General features: G+C 34.1%; 1 protein-coding gene and 1 non-coding gene across 5 annotated transcripts; both read left to right on the forward strand.

Annotated features, from left to right (window-relative positions):
* Positions 1–649: 649 nt before the first annotated feature.
* LOC121759679 (carbonic anhydrase 2-like) lies at positions 650–7,744 on the forward strand. 4 transcript variants are annotated; one of them, XM_042155347.1, is made up of 10 exons: positions 710–772; positions 1,094–1,163; positions 3,745–3,777; positions 3,906–3,967; positions 4,056–4,211; positions 5,412–5,460; positions 6,276–6,392; positions 6,526–6,579; positions 6,662–6,747; positions 7,383–7,744. In XM_042155347.1, exons 4-10 carry the CDS (start codon positions 3,915–3,917, stop codon positions 7,657–7,659), a joined length of 792 nt encoding a protein of 263 aa, XP_042011281.1. In that variant the 5' UTR covers positions 710–772; positions 1,094–1,163; positions 3,745–3,777; positions 3,906–3,914; the 3' UTR covers positions 7,660–7,744. The 4 variants fall into 4 exon arrangements, with proteins under 4 accessions (XP_042011278.1, XP_042011279.1, XP_042011281.1 ...); XM_042155344.1 differs by lacking the exon at positions 3,745–3,777 and having other exon boundaries at positions 650–772; XM_042155345.1 differs by having other exon boundaries at positions 686–772; positions 1,094–3,777.
* A 7,258-nt stretch (positions 7,745–15,002) lies between these two features.
* LOC121759846 lies at positions 15,003–15,197 on the forward strand. The gene has a single exon (XR_006041785.1). It is a non-coding gene; the product is annotated as a U2 spliceosomal RNA (small nuclear RNA).
* Positions 15,198–15,565: the final 368 nt, after the last annotated feature.

Below are 15,565 nucleotides of genomic sequence, written 5' to 3' on the forward strand. Positions count from 1 at the left end.
ACAACCCCTCGAAACCATTCATATTGTCGCTGCGCGCCACCGCATATTGGCCTATGTTCAACTAATTAAAACGTGAAATTGTTAAAATAAGAGAAAGATGGCAACATTCACTCGCGAACAAACTTTTTTTTAATAGAAAAAGAAAAAACGGGACGTCATAATATATGTAACCTTGAACATTTACCTAATTATTATGTTAAAAACTCGATCATTATTAGATTAAATTACACAGGCAAGAAGCATCACCAGTCCCACCACCAATTACATCTATTTTCTCTTTTTTGAATAGACTGTATATAGGACTCGTGTCATCGGATTCTACTACAATACAAGACAAGATGTAAACTAAACATCTTATAAAAAGAGTTTTAAAGCGAAAAATGTAAATTATGGAAAAAAAAGTAAAAGTGGGACGCAAACTATAGTAAATTATTTTATACTATCATGCTTACAAATATATAGTACTAGTAATTTCCATCGTATACGTTATGAAGTCTTGTGGAATTCTGTGGCCCAAAAGTAATGTTAAACTAGGTTGATCATGTGTTCTCAATAAAGAAATAGTGACCATACATAGATAGCTATCCTATTTCATCCACACCTCAGCACTGAGACACAATCCCTATCCTTTATTTTGTTGCATACCACACCACCAAAATATATATTCTCTTATTTTGTTCACTACAACCCCTTGCAACCAACTAGCTTTCTTTTCTCTCAACTCATTTTCCTCAGCTCATCACCCAAAAAGAGAAGCAACTAAGATTCTAAGGTACTACCATTCCTACTTATATATATCCTTCAATTTTGTCACGTATTTCACTAAATTAACTTTGCTAATAAACTCGATGCTTATAATAAAATTTGTTATGCGTGGGGTACGATTAGTTTGCTTGTTTGTTTGACATATCAAAACCAGTACTATATATTTACACCAATTGAGATACCTTCATTTTCCAACCAAAAATAACATAAATTTTGTATTGGGTAACATTTTATTTTATAGAGTTAAAGAAGAATGACGCGTTTGAGAAACACTTGTGACTTCATTTATTTTTTAATCTGTGAATATTAATAAATTAATTTCATGCAGGGAGCTAGAGATTGAAATGGCTGCGAAATTGAAGAAGTGCATGATGCTATGCTGCACTAGCAAACCTGTGGTAATTAATATTATTGTTCACTATGCTCAATAAGTTGGTCGAATTTTAATTCAACCCACCAAAAATGGCAGTCTTATTTTGTTCTTCTTCTCAACACTATTTTTTTTAATTATTAATTATCACTACATTACAATATTTCAGTATTCCTAATCAGTGGCGGATCCAGGAACTAAATATCGTGGGGTCGAACGAAATAATAATAGTACTATTTAAAATAATTATTTAAATTATTATTTTTGTAAATATATATTTTAATTTATATAATTATTCTGAGTACCGATAGTATGCAAATAACATGTATAATTTTTTTTGGGATATTGGCTCCTAATATTACAAAAAATTTCAAAAATTTATTTTTCCCACGAACTTTGAACTTGACATATTATAATATCACAAATTTAAATAGTTGTCGAATTTTTCTCACCGGCGACAAAATCTAATTACTCCTACATTAAAATGAGATGAATAACCAATCTAGCATCTAGAGATTTTGTAATCACACACCACTATTATTTTTAAGTGGTAATCATATCTTATGTGATGTAATAACAAATGAAATGTAGCCGGGTTTTTTAGTTGGTGGAAAAAATTCAATAACTATTTAAATTTGTGATATTATATGCCAAGTTTAATATTTGTTGAAAAAACAAATTTTTGGGAAATTTCAAAATACTTAGGTACCAATATCCCAATTTTTTTTGTAACATCCTAAGTTTTACAAATGTAAAAATAATTTGAATATGAATATGAATATTAATATTGAAAATTTTAATTATAAAATCAAAATTAGAAGAAATTAAGAAGTATTTATTTTATATTTATTGAAGTATGTGTTTAAGTTAAATAAAATGGGATATTGATATATAAAAAATAAATTTAACCTTAAATGAAATTATTAGATGAGACATATTTTCTAAAGAACTAATACAAATAAAGAAAGAAAAATTCAAAGCCTATTTTACAATCAAATACACATAATTCAAGATATTTAATCTTGTAGTAGGAGTATTAATTTTAATCAAATACACGTAATTCTATATGCTATAGTATTCAATTATAGCTTGCTAGGAGTAAATAATAATACAGGGAATAGAAATCAATAATGAGCAGAAAGACTTTTTGTATTCACCATCTTCAACTTGTCTCCTCAACCACTGCGCAAAACCCATTTCCGTTTCACTTTCTCAAACCTCTCCATCTCTTCATTCTCGACAACCGCCTCCCACTGCCTCACTTCTTTTCTCTATGCTAGTCTCCTCATAATCTCACTGCGTTGGGTCGGAGGCTGATGAAAGGAGCTTTCCAGTGGAACTCCGAGGCCGATGGTGGGGTCGGCCGACCCCGCCCGACCCCACCTGGATCCGCCGATGTTCCTAATGCTAGGACGTTAATTTTTATTTCTAAATATATCATCAATGCTTCAGAAAATATTCTCATTCTTAGTATCCCAATATTTTATCTTCAACTTAAGAATACTCTCTTTTGCGTTCTAAACGGTGACTATTTATAAAATTTTCTCAATGCAGATAGTTGCGTCTCTATTTTCGTGTTCTTAAAATATTAAGGAGGTTTTTCTTGTAGTGTATGTGTGTTGGTCAATCACCTCTTGTATTTTGTGTGTGATTCATCATCAAGATTATTTAATAAAACGATACCTTATATACATGGAAACATTAATCCTAATTAACCACAATTGATGATGCTATAATTAGATGGATGAAGAGTCAACGTTGCATTTAGTGTGAATGTGATACTACATGCTCATCCTTCTGTGTTTTATTTATAAATCTTCAATCTAAATTGGAATATATACTCAAAATTTCTAGAATATGAAATTATGAACTTTATAAATAAATAAAAAAACCCATGAATTTTCATTTTATGAAGTCATAAATTTTACTACCAATTAAGTAATTCAAAATGTCAATGGTGGTGGATAGAGTTTAATTATCATTTTTTCGATTAGTTAAATTCTAGCACCATCTATGTAAATGGACAAATAAAAATACTTAGTATAAAAACTTTATCTCTTGATTGCAAAATGTCCCACTGTAACAGGTACCCAATCGCCAACTTATTTGACTCTATCCAAACGCCTACCAACCAAGAATTGATATACTCGTATAATATGGAGTAGTTAATTGGGACTTTCAGCCAGCACCACTATTCTTATTTTATTTGATTAATAGTACTATATTTTTTAAATTTGGAAACACTTTAACATAAATTTTGAAATATAATGATCCCCTTACTAAAAATATGTGATCCATCTTCCCCACCGACGATTTATTTCACATGTAATAATTCCTCCACCTCACACATTTAATATCGCTTTCACAACCAAAATAATTGAAACAATTCAAATAAACAGCCTAAAAAACAATTGAAAATAAACATCCAAGATCATGAGCAATAAATAAAAATTAATTTAATTCGTTACACACCTTTTCCAAACTTGCAATAGCTAGTCAACCTTATTAATTAAATAGTTCTTATACATTAGTACTATAAATAAACACAAGAACCGAGCACAAATCTGCATTTCAGAGACAAACACAAATCCAATCTTTCATTTTCGCAGCTTTAATTTGTTTATCAGAGGATTCTTCAAAAGGTTAGTTCTCGAATTACTCGAAAATAACCAAATTTATCGTTTTAATTAAATAGCAAATTTTCCATTTTTCACGTGTGTATGTTAAAAACTTAGTAATTTAGTAAAATCTTAATTTATTTAATTTGCAGAAAGAGGAAATGACGAAAGAGACATGTGAGGAAGCCATCGTTGCTCTCCAGAAGCTTCTTAGGTATGATTTCTTCTGTTTTTTTGCTCCTTTGATTATAATATTCAGTTTAATTTGTTTTACAATTTTTTGGTGCGTGTTTTAATGGCAGCGAGAAAAGTGAGCTGAAGGCGGTCGCCGCCGCGAAGGTGCGGCAGTTGACGGCGGAGTTGGTGGGGGCGCGTCAGAATGTGGCAGTTAAATCAGTTTCCGACCCGGTGGAGATGATTCGGGCCGGGTTTGATCATTTCAAGAAAGAGAAATACCAGTAAGTATCCTTCAATTATTCTGCTATTATTTGTTGGTATTTTTTAAACTTTAAACGAATGCCTTACAATTTTATACAGAAATTTTCGGGGCTTTATTGCTATTATAAAATTTTTTAAAAAAATGGAAGAGAGAGTGAGAGAGATGCATATCGATGGAACATGTATGGATTCTAATTACTCCATAATCTCTATTTGTGAATATTAATTAAATCAAGTCTGAACATTTATGAATATTAGGTAGATTTAATTAATATGAAGTACGTTCGAAATTCGGTTCTACATAATGTTATTCTATAATTAAAATGCACTTATCTTCGGTGAATTTATCAATCACACACAACCTCATTATGTAATTAATAATAGCCCAATCTTGAAAACTTACTGATTTATCACAATTTTTTTTAACCTAAATAAATGTTTTTTAATTTTCAATCCAACAAATCGTGACATGATATGCCTGTCAGCCGGTGAATGACATGCTATTATTTTTCTTAGATTTTTCAATCTAACCAAATTATGACATACACTATCTCCATCCTTTAAAATACTAACAACTATTTTCATTTCAATTCGACCCTCAAAATTATGCGTTTTTTATTTTAGATTTTTTCTTCTATTAAGTGAGACTCATTCTATCTCTCTGTTACCATTTCAAAATCTTAATTTTTACAAATAATTATTTTTAAAACGATTGTTTGATTTGAAACGAACTAGTTAAAATATTATGATAGAGTTAATAAATTTCAAAGGTTCCGATATTAGTGATGCAATTGGTAAAGTTTGAGATAGAGTCCATGAATTAAAAAAATGGGATTGAAATGATATACTATAAAAATACGATAGATTTGGTCATTAATTAAAAAAACAAAGTGGCATAAAAATGAGGGAAAATTGTATATTCCTCCTTTAATAGTTATAAAAATTGTCAAAATGAAACCTCAAAAATAGTTGATATGCTTATTTCCTTTTCATCCCATTGAATAAAAATGCACTAAGAGAAAAAGACTATCAAAGAGAGAAATGTCACTATGGATTAAAATAGTACTAGAACATAAAAAATTCAACTATAACAATGTGTTAAACTAGACCTTTCTGATTTTCAATGAATTTAAAGACTTACTTGTAAAGTTGCATTAAAGAAATAATAAATTACATACATGAACCGATTATAATCTGAATGCATATTTTCTCACTTGTAGGAAGGATCCTGCCTTGTACTCCAAGCTAGCCGTTGGCCAATCCCCAAAGGTAATAAACACATCGTTAAAATAAATTGAATTTCAACAAGTTTATTTGTTTAAAGCAGATAATCATATCTAATATAGCTGAACTTTAATTTTAGGCTGGTATTTCTTGAAGTGAACTTCTTATGCTTATTATAAGTTACCATTCGTAGGATTGCATAATTGATAGTAAAATATTAACTTTGTAATCAAGAACGCAGAAAAACAACCAACTATGTAGTCTATGATAATTAAGGTGAAAAATTACATTGAACAATGGTTCTCAAAATTGAACGCAATAACAAATACGGCTATTGGTCGCTAATATTATTGATCGGAGGTGCAAATTCCCTCCCTCAAATTTCTCACATATATAGATAAAATCTAATAATAAAAATATTTATTTTATATATTCATTAATTATTGATCCTAATGGAACACTTAATATTTGCTTATATCTAATTTTTTCCCTCCAAAGATGATTTTTTGGGCCCCACCTTTGCTTAGCTGTTATTTAGGTTAGAGTGATTAGAGCCCAATTTTATTAGTCATATTCATCGAATTTCTTCCTCTTTTTTGATTACAATTGATCCGACAAAGGTCAAGTACGAGTCAGTTAAAACCACATACGATTTGATTTTCCCAAATGGTGGAAAATTCAAAACATGATCGAAGTTCATAATTTTACAATCAAAATATAAGTTTAAGTTTATAGAAAAACCCAAAATTTGATAATTGTTCATGATATTAGTGACTAATAACCTTAATAAATACAATAAAATTAAAAAATAAATTATAGAATATTCAATAATACTAGTATTAATTATTACTTTCATGCAGTTTTTGGTGTTTGCATGCTCGGATTCCCGAGTTTGCCCTTCCCATATCCTAAACTTTCAACCAGGAGAGGCATTTGTTGTCCGAAATATTGCCAACATGGTCCCGCCCTTTGACAAGGTATCAATTTTATTTTGAGTTTTGATATTTTATTGTTTAACATTGTTATATTAATCTGGTTTGTAATAATAGAGTTAAATTTATTTAATGTATTTCTTGAAATGCATATCTCCTAACCTTGAAATCTAAGCAGACAAAATACTCGGGAGTTGGGGCAGCCATTGAATACGCAGTACTACATCTCAAGGTAATAATTAGTACTATCTCATTTTTTTTAGTAGTGCCAACTTTTTGAAAATAACCAAATAACTATAATGACAAACATATAGGTGGAGAACATTTTGGTGATTGGTCACAGCTGTTGCGGAGGCATCAAGGGCCTCATGTCCATTCCTAGTGATGGCACAACTAAAAGGTTTGTGTATTTTCATTAATATTAAGTCAGGGTGAATATTAAAATTAAAAGGCGATAGATTTGTTTATTGTGAAGTTATTGGTATAAAATATTGATAAATTGTTATGGCAATAGGGAAGTATAACCCATGAGATTTTTATAATGATATGTTGGATGGTTTGGACTTTTTCTTGATTGAGTTGGAACAATACTCTATCGAACTTGTCCAAACTTAAAACCCATATACTTCCTCCGTCCTAGAATATGCACTCTTTCCTTTTTAATCCGTCCCACAAGAATATGCATTTTCTAATTTTGGAAAGTTATGTCTCTCTAATGAGGTTGATCCATTCTCCACTAACAATACTTTAATTACTTTTTCTTTCTACCTCTCTCTTACTTTACCAATTTTATATTAAAACCCCTACCGAATCCAAAGTGCATATTCTTTGGGGACGGAGGGAGTATACTATTGGGTCAGTTAAATGGCGGTCTCAGCAAGTTATTCTTATGATATGATAGAAATCTATGGGTTCCATCTTAAAATCAATTGAGGATAGGAGAAGTGACACATGCGACTTATATAGTTATTTCAGTTCTCTCGTTACATCAATGTGAAATATTGTTATAATTATTTTTGTTTCATTTGCCAACAGTGATTTCATCGAAGATTGGGTGAAGATCTGCAAGAGTGCTAGGGTCCGAGTGGAAACCGAATGCAAGAATTTAAGCTTGGAAGAGCAATGCAGCCAGCTAGAGAAGGAGGCTGTGAATGTATCACTTGGGAACTTGTTTAGCTATCCATTTGTGAGGGAAGCTGTTGTCAAGAAAACCTTACTGCTGAAGGGAGCACACTACGATTTTGTGAAGGGATCTTTTGAGCTTTGGGACCTCGACTCCACATTGTCTCCTTCCATTACATTTCGATTGTAAAATAACACTAACTTCTCTATATTTTGATTTTGTAAAATCTTGTATAATTGACATGTTTAATATAATACTCTACTTTCACAGTCCACTTTTAGATATGAATTTACATTGCATATTCCATTACCAAAAGTAGTACAGTCCACTTTTAGATATGAATTTACATTGCATATTCCATTACCAAAAGTAGTATTAAAAGTGAAATGAGACAATTAATAAGGGACAAACCAAAATAGAAAAATGAGACACATAATGGGTGTTAGGGATCGACAGTCAAAGACTAAGGTTGAACAACACAAGTATTACCAAATTGTGAGGAGATCAACCCTCACGAAACAGATCTGGACATAAATTATAGAACTAAAGCTATTAACTCAGCCTTAAGATCCTGAAATCAAGAATACACAATTAGTAACTACAAAGCACAAATATATCCCAAGAAATCGAACAAAGATGTCAAGAAGAAGATAAAGAGTCTCAGGTTGCACCAAGTAAAACCGCACAAGTCCTTTTAATACCCATCCCACAACATCCTAACCCACCATTTGATTTGCCACAAGGAGAGAAGTAACAAGCAGAGTAGCATACCACAATTTGCCAAGCATTGTATTTCGGAGAAACCCTAGATCCAGCGATCGTGCAGACCACATAAATCTAACCTCTCCTCACAAGTACTCTTACCACCAGAAGGAACCACACTCACTTACGGTCAAGAGAAACAGACCAGAAATCAGTGGTTCCCGCACAACACCTCACACTCACACACCCAGTGTATTCACGTGCTAGGAAGAGGTAGGAAGAAGATCTCAAGTTTAAGCACAAAAGATCATAAGAGAGAACAAGGGAGAAAACCCTAAATCAGAGCGAAGCTTCGCCGCTACAACACACACAAAGAGAGAGAGAGGATAGGTCGAAAGTGATTAGGGTAAGGATGAGGCTGTGTAACACCCGTACCTTTAAGTACGAACCCAATTTATGTAACGAAATAATTGATAAAATTATTTCGAAATACTATGCTTCTCGATAAATGTGATTTGGGAAATCGTATGGTTTTATGTGTTTAATGTGAAAAGGAGCGTGCTTATTATATTTAATTATGAACGTTGGGAGACACGTTGAAGGTCTCGTTGAAAGAATGACGACGAAATTGCTAATTTTTGTAGCAAGACGAATGAAATACGTGGAGATGGATATTTTTTCTTATGGAAGACGACGTACGTAAATCGAGGAACGGTTGAAGGGATTATATTTGGAACAACACCAAATATAAGTTGTGCCGTTAAACGTACTTAATTTTTGTTCGGGAAGGATGAGTTAACAAAATTTAATAAAGACCCGTGAATTTGAATTATCGAAGGAAAATACGAAAATATAAAGTATGAATTTATTTTGGGCTTTTCAAATTTAATTAGAGTCCAATTATCTACAAATAGCTTGGAACACCATGTAATTAATTTAAGTGGAGCCCAATATCTCTCCAAGAAAATGGGGTAAGCTCAAGAACTCTTCTTCTTCCTTTTTCCCCCTAGCCGACGCCTTCTCCTCTTCAAGGAGGAGACCCTCCAAATTTCCACCTCTCCACCTTCTATCTTGCTCCATCAATACCTACAAACAAAAAGTCACCACCACTCATTCATTTACCTCTTCCCCAACTTTTCACAACTTGCAAAAACAAAAAAAGAAAGGTTTGAGAGAGAGCCGAGAGAGAAACGAAGGGAAGAGGAGGAGGATTCTTTTCACCATTTTTTTGTTCACTCACCACCAAAACCAACCAAGTTGAAGGTATATTTCTCCCCTATCCTAAAGCATGAATTGTTGTATGTATATATGTTGTCATCATTCCATAACTCTTCCATAATCACTCAACCAACTCAACTTGTAAAACAAATCAAACGATCGCCGTACGTAATCGAAGTTCTCAAAGAACTTAACTTTTTAATAAGAGTGTTTGTTGCGGGTTGAATCGGGGTCGTTCGGGTGGTTTCGGAGAAGGGAAAGCCGCTGCCGGCGATGGCAGTAGCTCCCCTTCCCCGTGACAGCAGCGGCGGCGTCGTGACAGCAGCGGCGGCGTCATGGCAGCAGCGGCGTCGTGGCAGCAGCGGCGTCACGGTGACGGCGACGACTCCAGCTCCTGGAGACTTCGGCAGCGACGACGGGCGACTTCAGCGGCGGTGTCGTCGCTTTCACGGCAGGGACGGCTGCTGTGTGAACTGTCGAGAGAGAGAGGGTGGTGGGAAAGAAGATAGAAAAGTTGGGCCACTTTTGGTTTTTGTGGAATTGGCCTTTGTGTAAATTTTTTTTAGTTGGGGCCTTATTAATTAAAAGTGGAAGTTTAGTTAAAATTTGGGCCTCTTTAATTTAAGCTTTGGGGCTTCCTAAAATTTTTAATTGGAGGAATAAGGTGGGCTAAGTAATTAAATCTTTTGGAGCCGTCAATTAAAATTAAATCGTGGGAATTTATTTAATTAAATCCCGGAACGTTTTGAAGAATGAATAATTTTACCCTAAGCATGAAATAATATGTTTTCAACGTTAGATAGTTGCGATAATTAAAGTATACGCTTAAATAAAGTTTTTTTAGAAATTATTTCTGACGTCATGGAAAATACGAGGAGCCAACGGAGGAAAGAACAAGCGTAAGCGGCCGACCGGCGTCGCACGCGACGCCTTGGGCGGCCGCCGAATAACCAAAAATGCACGAAAACCGAGAAAAAGAATTTAAAAGATTTTAATTAGAGTGCATGCATTCTAAATACCTTCGTTACCGAGAATTGATGTGAACTTTATGTATTTTTCGAAAAGGTGGTTCGCACGCACGCTAAAAGTCGGAACGAGGAACTATTTACGGAAATCCTAAGCTTTTGAGGTGGGCTTTATTACTTAAACTCTTTTATTTGCAATGATGTGTTTATGGTGAAATAAGGGTGGTTTAAAATATTATGTCATGCCGTATTTTATGTTTTGAATTGCCTATCTGATTGTCTACTAGAATACTATTCTACTAGACTTTGATGGTTAACGAATTCGGGTCAAACTAGGGTCTAAGCCCTACTTAGGCTAGTGCACTGATGGGGATCGTGAGCCGTCCTCTAGGTCGGCCGGTCCAGTGATCGAGTTTGTGGCCACATTCTCCTTTCACATGATGGTTCAGATATGGTATATGATGGAGGATGATGTTTGTCCGCGCGGACACTATTTTAAGGAATGATTTTAGTGTTACTCGGCCTTTTAAAGTAAAACCCGAGTTTCACTCAATGATGGCTTGACATAACTTAAACGATAAATGTATTTCGGGCATGAGTTCACTGGGTGCATCAAGTACTCAGCCCCTGCATATGTTTTCCCTATGTGCAGGTTGAGCGAGGACGAGAGGCGGAGGATGTTGAGCAATGAGCCAAGATTTTTATTCAATAAATGTTCCGGTTACTACTGTGTCCTCATACATAGTAGTAGTCAAACTCTCAATTGCTTCCGCTACTCAAAGTTTTAAGAACTCTTATATTTTTCTTTAATCCGTTGGACTACTTTTATTCGAGCTATGTTGTTTCATGATCTAAGACTATGAGTTGATAATGGAATTTCGTCTTTTGATCTATAAGTTGTACTTCCTTGATTGTTTTCCCCCTTCTTCCCCGCTTCTAAATTCCCCCACTAGTCGCGATCCACCGTGCTTTCTATCCTTAGGAAGTGCGGTCGTGACAGGCTGAGTATATAATAACTCAGCTTCAGCACTCTACACACAAGCTAACACGTGGCACGAGGCTCACTCAAACAAGCCTCACACAAAATAAGCTTTAAGCCATTGAATATTGGGCCCGATTACATTTGGTAATACAAGCTTCCATATAAGGGCACATATTATCAATTTCTCCCCCTTGGGCCTTATCAGAAGCAGTGTGGGATTGACATATTCCTTTCATCATCGCCTTATCATGCCAAATGTACTCAGACGTTAGTAAGCATCAAGTTCCCAGATTGAACCATCACAGTCACATACAATATATATCTATGACTAGTTGAGTTCAAAACAAGGACGAGATACCTTACCATTTACGTAACCAGCGTCAATGTATAACTTTCTGATACATGAAAGCATCTTCTTCCCAGATAAACACTTGGTGCCCATGTTTGCTGGATTGTGGTCAGTGTGAATTTTCATCAGCAACACTTCATCTTTTTCAACAATGTCCCCAATAAAATGGAATCTAACATCTGTGTTTAGTTCAGTAATGAAAAACAAGATTTTTGCACACTTGGATAGCTAACTAACTATTTGAGTTAACAACAACGGGCTGCTTGAGAAACTTCAGTACACTCAACTCATTTTAAAAGAAACACCAGATTTATGTTTTAAAAGAAACACTCGCACTTTTCTTGAAAAGTCATTAGATTTGTACTATTCATGCAATACACATGTATTGATCATGTTTTACATATGTACTATGATCTGATTCTCACATTTGAAGATAAATTATTAACCTTGACTTGAGATCCAAGGAGATTTGGACTGGCCTTGAGCAAGATAGACAATGAAGCACAGAAATAGGACCAAAATGTTTTGGTAGAGTTTCTTTAAATGGTCGAATTCGGGTGAAGTAGTATTGGATTGAGTTGTCATTAAGTTCACTTGATAATGACTCAACTCACACAAGTTGCTAGCACTATCTACGGGATACAAAGAAATCAACCCTATGTTGGATGAGCTAGTAGTAAGGGCAGTTAGAGTTTGTATATTAGAAATCACCTTTCGAGTGATTGAATACTGCAAAAACTCTTATTTTATTTTCCAAGGAATAAAACAGATTATTTTTGTCATAATGTTGTTATGTTTTACATTTAATGTATGTTTATTGCATGTTTAAATGTATAAGTAACTTAACAAAGTCTAAGTCTTTGTTTTAGTAGACCGGTTGTGGGCGTCGTCCACTTTAAGGTAACACGGTCAGTGCTGAACAAAGAAAAATAAGAATTTCACAACCCAGATAGGACTAGACTACCTATCGTGAAAGGTTGCAATGTCAGTCCGCATATTTCTAAGCCTTACTGAAATAAGATGACATTGGTGTGGTAGAGCATTGAGTTGGATCTAACAGCGAGACAAGTCTTTATGCTATCTACTGAAAGACGAGGTCTTGATAATTATTTATTTCTTAACCAATGTGCGTTAGCATTGAGCATACGGTATTGATTATGCACTACTTTGACTTATCAAATGATGCGGGTTTTTCGCAACCCAATAATCCTGGTATATTGGGTAGGGGTGATTAATATCTAGCGGTGCTAGGATTGCTATTATATTGAATCGTGCGCGAGGCGAATCTCGTTTGATAACGTCCTCAAGAGGAGCTCGAAATAAGGCTTTATTATTCAGAACCTAGCTAGTTGGAGTTTGATTACTCTATGAATAATAAATAAGTGTTTCTTGTTGAGTCCACTCTTGGAATTAATAAGATGTTAATTAATTAAGTCTATAGCAGACACTAATTAATTAATAGATGTTTCTGTCTTAAGCGCGAGAATTAAATGACAAACAATGCAAACCCGGATTAATTATAATTTTTTATTTGGATGGGTAGTGCAATATTACTTCTGTAGTGGCTGCTCGTAATATTCCAATATAAGCTTATATTAAATTGTGGGTTCAATTTAATTAGAAAAAAAACTAATTGGGGGAGGCCATATCCAAAACCTTCCATAGATCCCTGTCTGGGCCCCACATGTGACTTAATATAAATAGGAGAATAAGGGAGACATAAAACATGCTTAATTTTATTCGTAAATTTCTTCCCTCTCTCCTTCTCTGAAGAGGACGAAAATTCTCTCCAGATCAGTTTCTATCTTCTTTATTTAAATCATAGTATTCTGATGAGATCAACCCACCCTGATATCAGCATATAGTTCGGGAACTAGTCAGAAGATTTGTGGTTTAATACTCAAGATCTTCACGTGTGATAAGTGCACGAATATAATTTGTCTAAACAATCTGCTAAATAGATCTCTTTCATTATCTGATTTATTTTGATGCACGCTTCCGCTGCCAACCCCTTCAAGGGTGCACACATTGTGACCACTTATCCAACATTATGCTTATTACAAGTACTGAAAGTACTTCAGAAAAAACAAAAGTGTTATTTCTAGAACCGCAGTAGACCTTGTTACAACAAAAAAGAAAACAACGTATAGAGAGTTGTTTATTTGCTTTAGTGTTTATGTTTTCATTGTTTCCCTAAGAACTATGTCTTTAGCTTATTCAATCATGTGTAACTAAATTCATAGAATTCTAGGGATGTGTTAGTTACAACTTTGGTTATACGGTTCGTATTTATTTAATATCTGTCTTGTTCATTACTTCGTTTCTATTCTAAGTTTTGGATAATTGCTTCACGTTTGAGTGATACATTCTATGATGATCTATTGACTTGCTACATAATCGTGAGAGAAGGTTGGCGAGTTAGAACGGCTTAGTTGACACCCTTAAAACGACACTGTTAATTGAGAGTAAGGACTTTTCAAGGGTCTTAGGAGCTCAGGGAGTTACAAATCTATGATTGACGCTCTTAGTGTGTGTAATCTACGCTTGTGCCGTATGGGAAAAACTTAGGTGACTCGTCCTACTGACGTATGAACTGTGCTAGGGTGTTGTAGTTGGAATCTGTATAACCATAATTGTGAAAGCACATCATTGGAATTCTCTTATCTCATCTGTTTATCACTGTGTTTTATCTACATTAGTTGTTTATTTCTGTTTTTACAAGTTTTTATTTTTAAAATTCTCCAATCTTTCAATTTTCCAACTAGTAGAAGAAGCTTAATAGAAGGTAGACAATTTGTATCTGTTTCCTTGTGTTCGATATCCGGTACTGACCATTAGCTATACTATATATACTTTGTATACTTGCGGGTTTATTTAGTACTAATAAAAAGTGCATCACGCGGACGGAGGGAGTAATAGTTATCTAGGACCGACTTCATTCACTATATAGACAAATCCCTTTATGATACTTTATCGTATGCTCGTTTGAAGATTATTTTTTCTAGAGGTTTATAGTTTATAATTTCTTTTATTTCTGGTGAAGCTACGTTAAAAGCATAATTTGGATTCAAAACAAGAAAGTTTCCTTTTATCCCAATTCCAATATGAGAAAAAAATTTGAATTCTAATCATTAGTACTCCCTCCGTCCCTCTGCGGTAGAGACGTTTCATTTTGAGCCCTCGTTTAAAAAAATGATAATAAATAGTTAAAGTGAAGAGAGGGTAGAGTAAGAGAGAATAATGTAGAGAAGAGTGCTCAAAATAAAACGAGGGACGGAGGGAGTACAAAAGAAGAGGTTCGTAGATGTTGAAGCTCATACTTTTCTCGACCTTTTGGCTACGATCAAGTGTAGCATATGTTCTTATCCGTTTAATATTTGATATGTGTGCCATCAACTCACACCATATTAACTTCATTTTTTGAGGAGAAGATCTATAAAAGTAGCTTGCTATTTAGGTCTTCAAGCGTCGCCCGTTCGTTGTACTATTGTTCGGGTTTGGGGTACCTCACCAATTCAGGTCTAGCGCACCCTTTAATTTGGTTTCTCACTTTACAGTATGTAACTGTTTCTTTTATTTATTATTTATTTTATGAGTTTCATACTGGAGTGTATTTTCGAAATTGATTTTAGTTATAATTGATATTGGGTATCTTTCATTACATAGTGTTGGCTTTGTCCCATGTTACTCGAGCTTCTCTATTTCGGCTCATCCCAAACTACTCACACTATTTATATTATAGGTAAGAATTAGGTTAACTAATATATTAGAGTTAATTAAGCATTCCATTATTAAGTGATCTTTCATTACACTTAAAATACTAATTTAATTACACTAAAATATCAATCCCAAATTAACGACCTAAAACGAAAAGTGCGA

Source organism: Salvia splendens, chromosome 12, assembly GCF_004379255.2.
Source record: "Salvia splendens isolate huo1 chromosome 12, SspV2, whole genome shotgun sequence".
Classification (NCBI taxonomy): Eukaryota; Viridiplantae; Streptophyta; class Magnoliopsida; order Lamiales; family Lamiaceae; genus Salvia; species Salvia splendens.